We start from the raw sequence: 17706 nt of genomic DNA on the forward strand, positions 1-17706 counted from the left end.
GCCCTCTTCACGACTATCTTGGTGTGTTTGGACCATGAAAGTTTGTTGGTGATGTGGACACCAAGGAACTTGAAACTCTTGACCCGCTCCACAACAGTCCCGTTGATGTTAATGGGGGCCTGTTTGGCCCGCCTTTTCCTGTAGTCCACGATCAGCTCCTTTTGCTCACATTGAGGGACAGGTTGTTGTCCTGGCACCACMGTGCCAGTTCTCTGACCTCCTCCCTATAGGCTGTCTCATCGTTGKCGTTGATCAGGCCTACCACTGTTGTGTCGGCAGCAAACTAAATGATGGTGTTGGAGTCATGTTTGGCCATGTAGTCGTGGGTGAACAGGGAGTACAGGAGGGGACTAAGTACACAACCCTGAGGGGCACCAGTGTTGAGGATCAGTGTGGCAGACATGTTGCCTACCCTCACCACCTGGAGGTGGTCCGTCGGGAGTCCAGGAATCAGTTGCAGAGGGAGGTGTTTAATCCCAGGGTCCTTAGCTTAAGTGATGAACAAGAGACGAGAGACATTGAGCAAATGAACAACGTTTTGACGAATGCCGTACTGGCTCTCCAGCAGCATGTCTAAAAGCTGTGTCTGTGTGGAGTCTGGAGTCACTAGGGCAACGGGCCTGCCTGCTCTGCTCGGAGAAGAGGGGGGAGGAGGAGACCACCAAGAACAGAGAGGCGACAAAACGCAAGGAAATCACGATAGCAGTGGCAGCTGTACAAATAACTCAACCAAAAGGCTTTGACTTCTCAAACGCTAGCACAATATGATGCCCCATCACTTTAATAATTCAGCCACTTACTTAGATAGCAAATTAGACTTAGGGGTCATGTTAACACAGAATTATGCGGTTTTCATGCAGGTAAAAAATATGAAACAAAATAAAATAACAGTAAAAAATAATAAAAAGAAATAGCTTGCTATGTTTTGTAAAACACAGATCTAAAATGCTTCTTATTGTAATTTCTGCTCGGCATCAGACAAATGTTGTGTGCAAGTTGCACTTCTAAACTCGGATGAGAATTCACTAATGGGCATTCTATCAGCAGACAGTGCTCTGACTGATGCCGAGCTACTTATCTCTGGTACTTTCAAGATGAACATTAGGAAATGTAGCTGGCTACATTCTTCCTATGACAGGCCTAAACATTAGAAATATGATGGCCATGCATCGCATTTGCTTTTTCATTGTAAGCTCATTTAGTCGTGTGGCTTCCAGACAAATAGCGTTGCACTTCTGTTGCCATCTGATGAAAATGAAGCTACTTTCTGTTGAATGTGTTGCACTAATGTATTTTCTGTGAAGGAAAACTATAGCTGCAGGTCCCTGATCACTCTATTGAAGCAAAAAATAAATAAAAGACTTTCAATATAAAACGTGACCCCTGTCAATACACAGTTGGACTCACCTGCTCCTGCTTTCTCCTGTTGTGCTATTTACAAACAAACACGTGACTGGATCAACCGTGATGGGGAAATAACTAAGCTTCATAACGTAAAATAATGTGACAGGTGAAATAAGAACGCTTTGCACACGTTGACAGCAGGTATTTACTTAACAAAATAGCTACAAATATTACAATGTATTGAAAAAGTGAAAAKAAATAGTTTAAAAGTATTGATGGTATTGAAGAAACATCCCGTGGCTATTTCCAAATACCCCGGTATACGGTATCCCGCTCAAGCCTAGTCTGTGCTCTACTAACCTTGCCTAGCCGTGTACTCGTTGTCCTCGATCAGCCTGGCCAGACCGAAGTCGGCGATCTTGCACACCAAGTTGTCCGCGACCAGGATGTTAGCGGCACGGAGGTCCCTGTGGATGTAGTTCATCCTCTCGATGAAAGCCATACCGTCAGCGATCTGAGGAAAACAAGAAAAATTGTTTAACACTCCATTTCATCACCGATGCCCACGTTAATATTTGATGTGACCCACTCAGAGCGGAGCAGCCTTTCTTAGGATAGGTCCTAAATGACACCCTAATCCCTATACAGTGCACTACTTTTGAACAGAGCCCTATGGGCCCTGGGTAAAAGTATTGCACTAAATAGGGAATWGGGTGCCATCTGGGACGCATAGATACACACAAGAGGGAGGAATCTGGTGATGGAGAAAGGAAGAAATAGTTTTTTCTTGTACTACTGGCAGTCAAAAAGAGGCCAAACGTATCCTTGGGTGGAGATACTGATGGGCGAGAAACTTGGAATCATACATGGTGGTTTACTGAGGCTGACTTTTGACTTACCTGTGCGGCCATATCCACCAGCAAGGGAAGCTTGAGGAATTTACCATCTCCCTCCTTCAGGAAATCCAGTAAACTTCCTACAATTACAAAATCAGCAACACATGACAGTTACTGTACCAGAGAGAGAGTGCTGTAAATGTTGCCAACAGTGCAGCAACAAAACACCACAGAAATAGTGACTTAAGGCTTCTTAAATAYGACATCTTAAATATTCCCTTGGTATTGATGATGCTAGCAGCGTGTGTCTATGTTTGGCACATGGCTCTTAAAGACATTTAGGATGTGTCCCAAATGGTACCCTATTTACCTATATAGTGCACTACTTTTGACCACAGCCCTATGGGGCCCTGGTGACTGGCCAAAACTAGTACACTATATAGGGAATAGGGTGTCATTTAGGACACAAACATTGCCATTTCCTTGTGTGTGAGAGGAAACCAAGATTATAGTCACAGGGGACATCAATGGGATAAACACACACTCCCCTGTATGAGTTAGGATAGTCTACACACACACACCAATGCAATCTAATTTAGAACACACACACACACAGGTCACTGAGTCCACTTACAGGGATAAGTCATTAGTGTTCAATCACTAATTAAAAAGAAACAGGGAGACGCATTGCAGTCAAGAAAGATGAAAGCTCGCCACAAAACTGCTGCAGTTTTCAATTAAACATCTCTGCTCCGGGCCTCCAAAACCCACATGGGATTTGCAAGGACTTTCAAACGGTAGGGTACGTTAATTAAAACGGCCGTAACATTTAAAAAATTTAATATTTAAGGAAATTGGCCGGGATACTTCTAATGGGATGACGTGTGTGTTGTGGCGTAATATCTAAAATTTCAGATTCCAAACTTTCACACGAGCTCTAAGATCTTTCGGAGACATGCAACAACTAACGTCCAAATCTCATGCCTTCTCTTCTTTGTATTAAAATCCATGTCAGGTTCTCCAACTCCATCACACATGTATAACAAGCTCCAGCTGAGCCAGTCAGCCAATCACCTGCCCCAGGCGTGTGTGTGAGTGAGTGTGTAAAGGACCCTTCCGGAGAGAGGCTCTAGCTATAACTTTTTTTAATTACACATCTGATCAGCCGTAGATCTAGATCTCAACACCATGCTACCAGTCACACACACACACACGTCACTGCATCTGTGTGTGTCATGAACATGTGTACCTGCTACCTAGCCATGTCTGTTGGCTTGTTCCACATTGTTTCCGACGTGACGCAGTTTGGGTAAAATGTGACTGACTGCCTGATCCACAAATAATACGGAGTAGTTATTTATGTTGCAATGTCATTTGTAGGTCAGTCAGTCGGCAGTCGCCTGCAATGTCGAACAAGCCCTCGGACTACTGCCCCTATGCAGATGGGTTATGCGATGGGTTGTAACTATGTAGATGGAATTCCATGTCACATACATTCCGTGTGTACAATAATATGTGTGTGTGATTTATACGCGTCTGCTATACGTGCGTACGACGATGGGTACCTTTGGCCATGTACTCAGTGACGATGTAGATGGGTTCCTCAGACACCACGGCGTAGAGGGGCACCAGCTTGTCGTGCCTCAGCTTCTTCATGATCTGGGCCTCCTGGAGGAAGGCCTCGGGGGACATGGTGCCTGGCTTCAGGGTCTTAATCGCCACCTTGGTGGTGCCGTTCCACGTGCCTGAATAGAATGACAAAATTTTAGTAAGTCGTGTTTGAGTCATGATGCTACCTCTTATTGTACCAGAAAGACACTAGTGTAAACAGGAGTAAACAAAATGGTCGTTTCCAGCACAGTACACATTATGTATGTGTACTAAATGGCACCCTATTCCCTACACAGCCTGGTCAAAAGAAGTGCACTACATATGGATTAGGGTGCCATTTGGGATGCGCRGTCTGACATATTACAGTATGGCTACTGTTTATAGAGTTATACAGTGTGTCATAGGTACAATGTGACAAACGGGGTGTATTTGAGTACAGAGAGGAAAGCACACATGAAGTTATGAGCTGTAGCTGAAAGGACTTGAGTCCCCGAAGGAGCGGATGCCACTGTGACAGAGCGAGTCTTCACTTTTACGCAGATATGGGATATGCAAACATACAGTTGAAGTGGGAAGTTTACATACACCTTAGCCAAATACATTTAAACTCAGTTATTCACAATTCCTGACATTTACCCCTAGTAGAAATTCCCTGTTTTAGGTCAGTTAGGATCACCACTTTATTTTAAGAATGTGAAATGTCAGAATAATAGTAGAGAGAATGATTTATTTCAGCTTTTATTTCTTTCATCACATTCCCAGTGGGTCAGAAGTTTACATACATTCAATTAGTATTTGGTAGCATTGCCTTTGAATTGTTTAACTTGGGTCAAATGTTTCGAGTAGCCTTCCACAAGCTTCCCACAATAAGTTGGGTGAATTTTGGCCCATTCCTCCTGACAGAGCTGGTGTAACGGCGCCTGCCCACAAATTTTCTATAGGATTGAGGTCAGGGCTTTGTGATGGCCACTCCAATACCTTGACTTTGTTGTCCTTAGGCCATTTTGCCACAACTTTGGAAGTATGCTTGGGGTCATTGTCCATTTGGAAGACCTGTTTGCGACCAAGCTTTAACTTCCTGACTGATGTCTTGAGATGTTGCTTCAATATATCCACATAATTTTCCGCCCTCATGATGCCATCTATTTTGTGAAGTGCACCAGTCCCTCCTGCAGCAAAGCACTCCCATAACATGATGCTGCCACCCCTGTGTTTAATGGTTGTGATGGTGTTCTTCGGCTTGCAAGCCTCCCTCTTTTTCCTCCAAACATAACGGTGGTCATTATGGCCGAACTTCTATTTTTGTTTCATCAGACCAGAGGACATTTCTCCATAAAGTACGATMTTTGTCCCCATGTGCAGTTGCAAACCGTAGTCTGGCTTTTTATGGCGGTTTTGGAGCAGTGGCTTCTTCCTTGCTGAGGGGCCTTTCAGGTTACGTCGATATTGGACTCGTTTTACTGTGGATATAGATAAGTTTGTACCCGTTCCTCCAGCATCTTCACAAGGTCCTTTGCTGTTGTTCTGGGATTGATTTGCACTTCTCGCACCAAAGTATGTTCATCTCTAGGAGAGAACACGTCACTTCCTGAGCGGTATGACAGCTGCGTGGKCCCATGGTGTTTATRCTTGCGTACTATTGTTTGTACAGATGAACGTTGTACCTTCAGGCGTTTGGAAATTGCTCCCAATGATGAACCAGACTTGTGGAGGTCTATAATTGTTTTTCCTGAGGTCTTGGCTGATTTCATTTGATTTTCCCACGATGTCAAGCAAAGAGGCACTGAGTTTGAAGGTAGGCCTTGAAATACATGCACAGGTATACCTCCAATTGACTCAAATTCAATTGTCAATTAGCCTCTCAGAAGCTTCTAAAGCCATGACATCATTTTCTCAAATTTTCCAAGCTGTTTAAAGGCACAGTCAACTTAGTGTATGTAAACTTCTGACCAACTGGAATTGTGATACAGTGAATAAGTGAAATAATATGTCTGTAAACAATTGTTGGAAAAACTACTTGTGTCATGCACAAAGTAGATGCCCTAACCGACTTGCCAAAACTATAGTTTGTTAACAAGAAATGTGTGGAGTGGTTGAAAAACTAGTTAATGACTCCAACCTAAGTGTATGTAAACTTCCAAATTCAACTGTATATATATAATTATTTAGTTTTTTGTCCTATCATGATCGAACGGTGCCAACCCTATATCCTARATACCCACCTAAGCGACCCACCCACTAAGGAGAAGTCCTTATTCGTTTTATAGGCCTGCTGCAAGTAGCCTATGCAGTCATGACAGAAAGGTGAATGCGGTCTGAGATCCACTAAAGCAGGACCGCCCCCACAAGAGTCTGACCCTGCCTGGCAGGGTAGGTCCAAAAGCCAAAGCCCCAGATGGGATTTTCTCAAAGCTGCTAATGAGAACCTTGATGACCTCGCACCTAGCCGGTGGGAATTCCGGTGGAGTACCCCCACCCAGGTAGTGGCAGTGCTGGCAACACTGGCTGCAGTAACCCATGGGGAGGGAGTTGCACTCGGACAATCAGAGTGGGGGTATATTATTGTAGCCCTGGCGGCACAGAATAATCAAATGGTCTGACTGCACAGAGGTGCTTGGGAAGATGGGTCACAATGGGGACGCTTGTGTGGGTGTTGGGGTGAAAGTGGATGTGCGAGCTCCATCAGCTAGGACTAGATATTGGTTAATCAAATCTTCCAATTCTTGCTCAATTTGGCATGCCTTCTTAAATAGCCAAACTGCATATGCACTCACACATCTAGTATTCTCTTGAGTTGGGGGGGTACAAACGAGGCGAATGTGTTCGAAATTACGTTGGCTGTGAATCTGGATCTGTAGTGTAGGTGTCACCATGTGCTCTTTTTAAAGGATGGGCCCCTATCTCTTAAAGGCCCTAGGATCCATGTGTACAGGGTGTCAAAATATACTAGATTTTGGAACATTGCTGCAGGGACTTCCAATCAGCCACAAGAGCATTAGTGAGGTCGGGAACTGGTGTTGGGCGACTAGACCTGGCACGCAGTCGGCGTTCTAATTCATCCCAAAGGTGTTCGATGGGGTTGAGGTCAGGGCTCTGTGCAGGCCAGTTAAGTTCTTCCACACCGATCTCGACAAATCATTTCTGTATGGACCTCGCTTTGTGCATGGGGGCATTGCCATGCTGAAACTGGATAGGGCCTTCCCCAAACTGCACAGAATTGTTTAGAATGTCATTGTATGCTGTAACGTTAAGATTTCCCTTCACTAAGGGGCCTAGCCTGAACCATGAAAAACAGCCCCAGATCATTATTCCTCCTCCACTAAACTTCACAGTTGGCACTATGCATTCGGCAGGTAGCGTTCTCCTGGCATCCGTCAAACACAGATTTGTCTGTCGGACTGCCAGATGGTGAAGCGTGATTCATCACTCCAGAGAACGCGTTTCCACTGCTCCAGAGTCAAATGGCAGTGAGCTTTACACCACTCCAGCCAACGCTTGGCATTGTGCATGGTGATCTTAGCCTTGTGTGCGGCTGCTCGGCCATGGAAACCCATTTTATGAAGCTTCCGACAAACAGTTATTGTGCTGACGTTGCTTCTAGAGGCAGTTTGGAACTCAGTAGGGAGTTTCACAACCGAGGACAGACAATTTTTACGCACTACACGCTTCAGCACTCTGCGGTCCGTTCTGTGAACTTGTGGCCTACCACTTCGCGGTTGAGCCGTTGTTGCTCCTTGACGTTTTCACTTCAAAATAACAGCACTTACAGTTGACCGGAGCAGCTCTAGCAGGGCAGAATTTTGAAGAACTGACTTGTTGGAAAGGTGTAATCTTATGACGGTACCACGTTAAAGTCACTGAGCTCTTCTGTAAGGCCATTCTACTACCAATGTTTGTCTATGGATATTGCACAGCTGTGTGCTCGATTTTATACATTTGTCAGCAATGGGTGTGGCTGAAATAGCCAAATCCACTAATTTGAAGGGGTGTCCACATTCTTTTGTATATATAGTGTACCTCAACGGAACATAAAGGAAATCACACTGCAAACTATCACCCTCATGCACTTAAAGAAATATTATCAATATATTGGAACTAGTGGATATATGGAGGCTTAAATATCCTGACCTAGTGAGATATACATGGCGGAGGCTCAATAAAGCTATTCGTCTTTACAACAGATGGTGTCAAGCACTCCTCCAGCGTCTTTTCATTTTCTCGGTCTCTCACAAATGTTCTTCTTTGTGATCCGAACACCTCAAACTAAGATTTGTCTGTTCATAACACTTTTTTTCAATCTTCCTTTGTCCAGTGTCTGTGTTATTTTGAACATCTTATTATTTTATTGGCCAGTCAGATGTGTTTTCTTTTTGCAAAAAGCTGCCAGTTGAGGACTTGTGAGGCATCTGTTTCTCAAACTAGACACTCTAATGTACTTGTCCTCTTGCTCAGTTGTACACCGGAGCCTCCCACTTCTCCTTCTATTCTGGTTAGAGCCAGTTTGTGCTGTTCTATGAAGGGAGTAGTACACAGCATTGTACGAGATCTTCAGTTTCTTGACAATTTCTTGCATGCAATAGCCTTCATTTCTCAGAATAAGAATAGACTGATGAGTTTCAGAAGAAGGTTCTTTGTTTCTGGCCATTTTGAGCCTGTAATCGAACCCACAAATGCTGATTCTCCAGACGCTCAACTAGTCTAAAGAAGGACAGTTTTGCTGCTTCTTTAATCAGAACATCAGTTTTCAGCTCTGCTAACATAATTCCAAAAGGGATTTCTAAAGATCAATTAGCCTTGGATTAGCTAACACAACGTGCCATTGGAACACAGGACTGATGGTTGCTGATAATGGGCCTCTGTATGTAGATATTCCATAAACAATCTGCTGTTTCCAGCTACAATAGTCATTTACAACAGGTTTTTACATGGRCGATACATTGGAGATAATATAAGATAAGTACTGGAAACAATAGACCACTAAAACAACAACAAAAAAATCAGGGAAACCAGGCCTGGTATTCATAGCTAACTTTGAAAAGGCCCGAAATGTATATATAAATGCCTGGACTATTTTAATTTAGGAGAATCTCTTAAACGATGGGTTAAAGTTATGTATAACCCCAGGTGTAAAATAGTAAATAATGGCTACTTCTCAGAAAGTAATAAATTGTCAAGAGGAGTAAAACAAGGTTGTCCACTATCGGCATATCTATTTATTATGAACATCGAAATGTTAGCTATTAAAGTCAGATCCGACAACAATATTGAGGGGCTAGAAATCCAGGGCTTAAAAACAAAGCTGTCATTGTACGCTGATTTGGATCCCTGCACAGCCTGACAGGAGCTAGATAATTTTTCTAACCTCTCTGGATTCATACTGAATAATGATGTGCACCCTGATTAATTATTTAGTCATATCCCAGTTGACCTATTTACTTATGGTCCTTCTACACCTAAAAAAGTTTTTTWAAATTATATGAGCAAAAAATATTCACTTTATTTGGAACGGAAGCTCGACTAAATTAAACAGGCCTATTTATATCATGAATATTAATTCCGAAGGCAGAAATTATTAAATATTAAAGCATCGGAACTCTCACTAAAGGCTTCAATCACACAAAAACTATACTTAAATCTGAACTGGTTCTCTAGCAGATAAGTAAGAATGGCTCACCCCGTGTTTAAGAATGCTCTTTTACCCTTTATTAAAATAAATATTTATATATTTTATTTTTTAACCTTTATTTAACTAGGCAAGTCAGTTAAGAACAAATWATTTTTTACAATGACAGCCTAGGAACAGTGGGTTGGTTGCAATTTCAGTTTAATCCACTATAAAAGACAGAACAAATACTATGGTTAAACTCAAATATACTAATTGATGATAAAACATTATTTATGAAAAGAAACATATGATCTTTGTGAATTATATCATAAATAGGACTGGTGGAATGTCACACATGCAGTTAACAAAAATACATGGAAATGTCTGCTCTTCCCAAAATTACAACCAACTGATTGCAGCATTACTGCAAAAATGGATGACAAAAAGTGGATATGGGAGAAGGTAAGGAACTTGTCTGTCAGCCTTGCAATAAGGACCAAAATTGGCTATAGAAAAATTGTGATAAAAAAAAAAAAAAGTATGCCAGTTTCATTTTAGGACCAAACAATTGACAGATGCGCCATACAGGTTGCAAAATAGTTGGGAGGAGATTTTTGATATACCAATTCCATGGCACATGGTTTATGAATTGATACACAAAACGACGCCGGATTCAAAACGTAGTTTTTCAATTTAAATTATTATACAAAATTCTTGCAACCAATAGAATGTCATATATATGGGGGACAATCATTAGGTCACTTGTTTTGGTACTGCCCATGTGTAGCTTGTTTTTGGTTGCAGGTTCAGGAATGGTTGAAAAATTGCAACATTTACTCTGAGCTAACTCTACAAATAGCACTGCTGGATGATTTTAAAAGTCATAGTAATATAATAATATGTCATACTGTATATTCCCTGTCTGTTGCCCATCCAGACCATTCGGAGTGTCAAGTATGTGTGTGTGTCTCTGTCTGTCTGTATGTGTGTGTGTACAGTCTTACCCATCCAGACCTCTCCGAAGCAGCCCTGGCCCAGTTTGAGCTCCAGGCGGAGGGACTCCCGGGGGATCTCCCAGGCATCCTTGGCCAGGCCCTGAGTCTGGGGCTTCACCGTGGGGCACACCGTGGTCAGCCGGTGGCACAGCCCATCTGCATGCTCTGAGCGTGGGGACAGACACACACATATACACACACACAGATGCACGCACACACCCACACACATAAATACCATGGTCAACATTCTTCTGAGTCACAGGAGTAACTAATATACAACGAACGCAGCTTAAAAAGGGGACATTTCACACAGTACTTCAAGTTTTTCCGTACACCATGTGATACGGCTAAATTCAGCCTAWAATTACACAGCTGAAATATGAATGAGAAGAGAATGGTTTAACACAGCTTGGACCTGCTGGTTTCAAAATGCACCAGAGAAAAGTAGATTATGTCCCAAATGGCACACTATTCCCTATATAGTGCACTACTTTTCACCTGGTCCCATAGGGCTCTGGTCAAAAGTAGTGCACTGTGTAGGGAACAGGGTTCCATTTGGGACACAAACAGCAATAAAGTGGGCTCACCCAGAGTGCTTTAACCTCTCTCCTTTGGCGGCAAGGGAAGCACTTAAGGAAGGTATCCATTAAATATTCAATCTGAGTACCATTCCTCGAGCTGGAGAAATCACCGGAACAATTACAGGTACGCCAGGTATTACCAAAGCACAGACGAGGGACAGAGAGAGAGAGATAGAGAGAGACTGTGGTAAAAGAGAGTGAATTTTAGATCAGGAACTGCTCTGCTCTTGGAGAAGGGAGGGAAGCGGTGAATGAGAAAGTTACTGGGGAGCTACACTCGGTTGTTGTGAAAACAGTTTTTTTTTTTTGGTAATACAACTGGACGCGTGACCTTTTGCCGGCGTGAACAGAACGCAAGCCACTTCATTAAGTGTTCTCGTGTGTGAGCTGCACATCAAACTTTTCAAAATAGAACCAGTGTAATTTTACGAGGAGCAGTGCAAGCCTCACGCGGAGCCGTGCTGCTTCCACCCAGGTTTCATTGAAATGAATAGGAGTGTCTCACGCTCACCAAGGCTACATTTGCAGGGTAGCAGGTCTGTAAGAGAGTGAGTTTGAGAGAGTGCTAGAGAAGAGAGAGAGAGAGAGAGAGAGAGAGAGAGAGAGATCCTATGAAAAAGAGCTAGAAGACCTACCTGTGTAGTGTTTGACCAGTTTCTGCAGGGTGTCAAACTGGGCGCGTGTGGTGATGTAGTAACCCCCGTTGTCGAGTTTGCGGATCTTGTAGTGTTTCACATTGTCGCCTTTGGCATCGTCCCAGTCTCGTATGGACAAGGAATAAGCACCTGGAGGAGACAATGACCAGATTCTTCGTCCATCCATCCAACAGTATTAAGATCTAGGCTTTATCTATTCATGTAAATGAGAGTGTCACTGGCTATGTCTTAAATGACTCCCTATTCCCCATATAGTGCACTACTTAGGGCACCATATGAGCTCAAGTGCTGATGTCAGATCAGTTTCACTTTTTAGATCACAATGAATCAGATTRTTATGGATGGGGAGAATCTGATCCTGGATCAGCACGCCCATATTCTGAGACACTTTATGAATATGAACCATCAAAAGTAGCGCACTCCATGGGGAATAGCGTGTTACTTGAGATGCAGTCCATGCACGATTTTTCACGCTAATCATCTTCACCTTTAGTGGTTTCACTTTCTCGCACCAGGAAGGTGCCTCGGTTGTTGCCTGGATTCAACAGCAGCCTCTCGGCATCTTTACGGCCCATTTTACCAAAGTACCACCTGAGGRAGMACACAGACTTAGAATGAGTTGAGCCTTTGTAAAAATGAGCCTTTCCCAAATCTGTCCTTGAGAAGCCCCAGCCATTCCAAGTATGTATTGCGTTCCAGAACTAGCACATCATTCTACTCCTATGAGAGGACACACATTAACATGAATACCGGCTTACGTCATTATTAACTTCATTTGACTCAATACTAGTAAGGATCATTTCCGTGTTTGGAAAAGTCAAACTTGAAATACACAATGAGAGGAAACACAGAATTATTTGAGTCCATCAGGGGTCATGTAACAAACCGGATTACATTCTATTTCCTTGCTAAACGATCATAAACCTCTAGGCTTATATTCGACATGAGACGGTAGATGAAACCCCCAGGGGACACAGGTATCAAGTGTCCCAGGCGTAGGAGTGCTGGTTTATTTGAGCCAGTTTTCTACAGCAGGAAAATAATCCTGCAGCAACAAGCCATGTGGATTAAAGTCCAGGACATTTTTGTAGGGGTTGATACRTTATGAAAATGAAGTCTGAAATGTCAAAGTGGAAACTTCAGAAGCCTTTTTTAAACCTCAAAAAACACGACAAATTGAAAATTGCAGGAAAGTTTGTCTCGATCCAATTAAGATCCTACATCTGTMGATCGCTATGAATGAGATTACAYGGACAGGAGGAACCTGATCAGCACTCCTATTGAGACGCTTGATAAATATGGCCTCAGGAGAACAGAAGAAGMTATGAGCTATTCTAGTTTGGGGCGGCAGGTAGCCTAGAGGTTAGAGCATTGGCTCCAGTAACCGAAAGGGTGCTGGATCGAATCCCCGAGCCGACAATGTAAAAATCTGTCATTCTGCCCCTGAACAGCGCAGTTAACCCCACTGTTCCCCAGGAGGCTGTCATTGCAAATAACTGTCTTGCCTAGTTAAATAAAAAAAATAAAACAAAAAAAAGTGAATGGGCCTCCAGTGAGAGGCATGTGATGCATGATCATGATGCTGTGGTTAGGATAGTGCTGTTGTGTCAGTGGAAGGTCCTAATCAGGTTAGGTCAGGTGAGAGGATAAACAAGGGCCTTACTCTTCAGCCTGGATAGAGTCAGCTGGAGCCACATAGTTACTGGGGATGTAACCCTTCTTCCCTGTGTTGATGGAGCGCGCCTCCCACCAGTCCCCTTCTCTGTAGGGGGAAAAACACAGAGCGAGAGAGAGAGAATCATCCAGATATAGTATCACTACTATGTCTGCACACTCCAGCACTCGCGGTTCCTAGTAACGGTAGCCTGGTTATGTCTTGTACCTGCTGTCTTTCATGCATGTGTTCTATAGCTATATTATGGCGTGCAGCAATGCATTATATTTGAATTGAACAAAGTCACCCAAGGCTACATTCTAGAGCAGAGAGGTATTTATGACCTGAGGCACATCTGTGTTAAAGGGGGTTCAYTAAATACATGAAAGACTACAGTGATCTGGGTGTAAAAACAGGATCAGAGGGTGAAAACAAAAATCGAACCAATGTTTATTTATTTATTTATATTTAACATGTAGGAAGAAAGTTGTACAGAACGGGTGCAAAGCGGGAGCCTGCATCCCAAATGGCATCCTATTCCCTATATAGTGGCCTACTTTTGACCAGGGCCCACAAGAACTCACGTGTTATTGATGATCTGGAAGCGGTCCCCTTTTTTGAACGTCAGGTCGTCTGAAGTTCTGGCTTCATAGTCGTACAAGGCCACGAAGAACGTAACCCCACCTGAACACACACACACACACACAGAGACAGAAAACATTCAATAAAACATTCAAAAAGCACAAGTGAAATTCATGGACAGTATCTACATTCAGGGGACTCAAAAAGAGTTTTGTTGACTAATTTTGGTGGAGAACCAGTACAGATGGTGAAAAAGTCACAATATGACGCCATTCAGAGCTACTAATAGCCTACTAAGGATACAAAGATTTTCTATAAATACCTGGCGACCTTTGTGCCAAGATTGGTACTGTCAACATTCAGTGACATTGACAGAAACAAACTCTTATCTTTGCTGCAAAGGCACCAATGGGAGGTCAGTCAGAGAAAGTAGATCTGTAGAGGCGGTTCTGTTTCAATAGCGGTGGTACGTGACTGGTATGTGTAGTGTGACACACTGTTGTGAGAGGAGGGTAGCAATAGATCCGTGGTCTCCAGCCTGCACACTCCCTGTAGATTTTTCCCTGCAGTTAATTCTACTCTATGCAAATGTCCAGCGTAGAAAGATATGAACAAAACTGCCACGCGTCAGGAAAGAACCGTAGACACGCCATTGGCCATGGATCCGACCTGGGTTGAAATACTATTTGAAATACTTAAGCTGGGCATAATTGAGCTTTCCTGGTGCAATGGAATCAATATAATTGATGAAAACTGCACATCTGGCACTCTAGCCTAAAGCAACGATTTCAAATAGTATTTAAACCCAGGTCTGCCATGGATACATTGGGAAGGGTAAAAGGGAAAGACTGTCATTCATGTCAGGCATTCATTTGKCAGGGGGGGCGGATACTACATTGGTTGCTCTGACGGGAGGGGATTTAACCATCCGGCAAGGTTGTTTGTTTGTTTAGCGTCGTAGGGGAAGTGTTTACGTCAGCTCGGTGCAAATCGAACACAATTTACAAAGTGTGAATAATAGCACAGCACAGGTCATCTAATCTCACAGCTGTAATGTCTATACAGAACACTATGTAAACCATTCTGCTTACTGGACAGAGATTAGACAGGTAGGGCAGATTGTGTGGATAACCAACTACGGCTACGTCCCAAACGGCACCCTACTCACGTTAGTACACTACTTTTGACCCGGGCCCGTAGGGTGCCATTACGGACACAGCCTCGCAGGGAGCACATATTCATCTAAACCAATGCTGAACAACACAAAGCTGCCAACGCTAATCCCATTAACTGGTCGAGGAACGCCATAACGTGCCATGGAGCACCACCACCACCCCCGGACCAGATAACACAACAGGGATTGGGGATTACAAACCTAATCCCACCTATACAGGAGGGCTCAATCCCATCTCCCAGCTCACTGGGACCTATAAAAAGATGTAACGTTCAATCATTGATTTCTTTTGTTTGTTTGTGCTAATGGCACCTGTGGACAACGTGACTGAAGGACATCTAGAGGGAGACGACGATAGACTGTCGGATTTGAATTGGCTGGAACACAACGGCAGATGGGGTTTTCGAGCGGCTCCGGATATTGAGGTGTCAGGTCACCGACTATTCCGTTGGAGAATAAGTATATAGGCCCTTGTGAAAGAACCATAGCAGTCTCATATGACACACCTTAAGAGTGCTTATATAGCACTGTTGTTATGATAGAAAGGCACACGGGTACGAAAAGAAACCCACACTCGAAAGATACATGCGCACAAACGCGTCGCACAAATCATCCATTGGTGTCAACACGTGATTGCACCGAAACTCGAGTTACGCCTTAAGGTCTCAAGTTTGGATTCTGTGAATAAAATGTCAGTGTAATTCGCACGAAAATTCGAGGTAGGCTACGCTTGAAGATCTACATCTAGGATTATGTGGATAGTAGGCGAGTTTCACCTGATACGGCACCGGGGAATGCACCGGGGAGAGCACCGGAGAAGGAGGTGGATGCCCCTCCGAAGGGGGTCATGATGGAGGCTCCTCCGAAGGGGGTGATAGCGTGAGGGTTGAAGCCTGCGGCGGGTCCAGAGGAAGGTGGCTGGTTCTGCTGCAGCTGGGTGGGGTCGGGCCCGTAGGGGCCTACATGGGGGGCGATGACGTCCGAGGCCGAAGCATTGTCCGGCCGGTACTTCATGGTGGGACCCTTGTCTTCTTTACTCTTGATGCAGCCCATGGTCACGTCTGGAGGAAAACACACACACACTTAGTTAGAGCGTAGGTTTCAGAACAGTGTTCACTGAGTCACCCTCGGCATAGACGTGATAGGCTGAGTGTGCAGGGTTGGCACTTCATCAGTCGAAACAACGAGGAAAGAGTTGGAAAAAGAGCAAAGAGGTTAAAAAATGATGAAGGATTACAACATATGGACTGGTCAGGAGGATGCCTTTAACAATCAGATGACTGCCTCTGTAGCTGTCCTGCAACCTGGCGGACTGTACGTCTATTATAAATGTTTGTCATAAACCATTTGTTTGTCATTTTATGGCTTAAGCCACCAAGCCCAGATGCTCTATAAATCTGGGGACAAAAATCCTAAATCTTATCTGAAATGATTTGGTTGTAGAGCATCACTCTTCCTAACGCATGTTACATGGTCATAATCAAACACATGACCGGGTTCAAGCACACACATACGACTGTGAGACAGCACTAGTCTAGTGTATCCAATGTAAAATACATGCATGTTGTGTTGACAGTCTAAAAGAGGTTTTATAAGGGGGTTTAGGACTGTTGCATTGCATACCTGTAGGATTTAAGGAGATGTTTATTACATATGAATTTGAAATTGACAGCATCTGAAATGCCGTGCTGATGTAGGCTAAATAGTCCGAATTCTGAGAAAAGGATTAAAAGCATGTTTTCCCCCCCAGAATTCACATTTGCTGCTTCTTTTGTGGGTCAAACATCACAATAAGGGTTGCAACACATGGCCACCAGCCATTAAAAMAACTCCATAGGCATTGCCCCAATTCTCCATCCTTCTTCTGAAGTGTGCACTTGCACACTCCCCGTCATGGATTTAAAAGCATAGGAATGGTGTAAGCATTGGCCGGAGGGAGATTCCACCATTGCTAAATCCATGCAATAACGTGTGCAAGTACATGCTTCACGAGACGGTTGGCGAATCGGCACGTCGCCTTAAACCACCAGTAACTCTTACGTCAAACCATATGTCCAAAAAGCTACAACACATCTACACTGGCGTCTTCCCCGTCTGCATTGTTGTCATTCTTCCATCCAACAGAATTTGCCAGTGTTATGTCAAGGCATTCCTTTGTGAAGAGAAGGCCTAGTAAATACGGTCGCCATCAGACACGCTCCTATAGCAGGCTCCAGTCAGGGGATGTTTTGACGGATCCGGAAACAGCTGCTCTAGTCAGAGGGTTACAGCCAGGATTCTCTATCGTTTTCTCTACCCTGAGGTGGGTAGCTGTCTTTCAAATCGGGAGCCTTCCGGCAAACAAGCTATGATTAATTCCTTACTTTGAAGGAGGACTTTGATTTACTCTTGAGAGCTGACTAAATCAGTGACTGTGAACTGACTATCTGAGCGACCTGTCAGTTAGCAACATCCCAGGGACATACAACGCAAAATTCCAGTAACTTTCCCAAATTTTCCTGAAATCATGATTACAGGAATATTCCAACTAGGATTTCTGGAAATTGCCGGAATTTTGCATGCCTATAATTGCGAAACACTGGCCTAGAAGACAGAGACAGACAAAAAGGTAATGGCAGAAGTTCACAGAGTTTGTCAGTAGCAGAACTGCCAAGTACACTGAATAAAT

General features: G+C 43.7%; 1 protein-coding gene across 3 annotated transcripts in view; it reads right to left on the reverse strand.

The window, feature by feature from the left end:
• Positions 1-17706, reverse strand: part of LOC111977263 (tyrosine-protein kinase Yes) — a 47605-nt gene that overhangs the window by 9260 nt on the left and 20639 nt on the right. For all 3 annotated transcript variants that reach the window (XM_070448139.1, XM_024006648.2, XM_024006647.2), the window contains 9 exons: positions 15815-16099; positions 13867-13966; positions 13292-13390; positions 12116-12219; positions 11608-11757; positions 10401-10556; positions 3746-3925; positions 2244-2320; positions 1705-1858 (listed from right to left, as the gene is read on the reverse strand). In XM_070448139.1, coding sequence (XP_070304240.1) covers positions 1705-1858; positions 2244-2320; positions 3746-3925; positions 10401-10556; positions 11608-11757; positions 12116-12219; positions 13292-13390; positions 13867-13966; positions 15815-16091 — 1297 coding nt within the window. In that variant the 5' untranslated portion in view covers positions 16092-16099. The remainder of the gene's footprint in view (positions 1-1704; positions 1859-2243; positions 2321-3745; positions 3926-10400; positions 10557-11607; positions 11758-12115; positions 12220-13291; positions 13391-13866; positions 13967-15814; positions 16100-17706) is intronic.

This window comes from Salvelinus sp. IW2-2015, linkage group LG17, assembly GCF_002910315.2.
Source record: "Salvelinus sp. IW2-2015 linkage group LG17, ASM291031v2, whole genome shotgun sequence".
Taxonomy (NCBI): Eukaryota; Metazoa; Chordata; class Actinopteri; order Salmoniformes; family Salmonidae; genus Salvelinus; species Salvelinus sp. IW2-2015.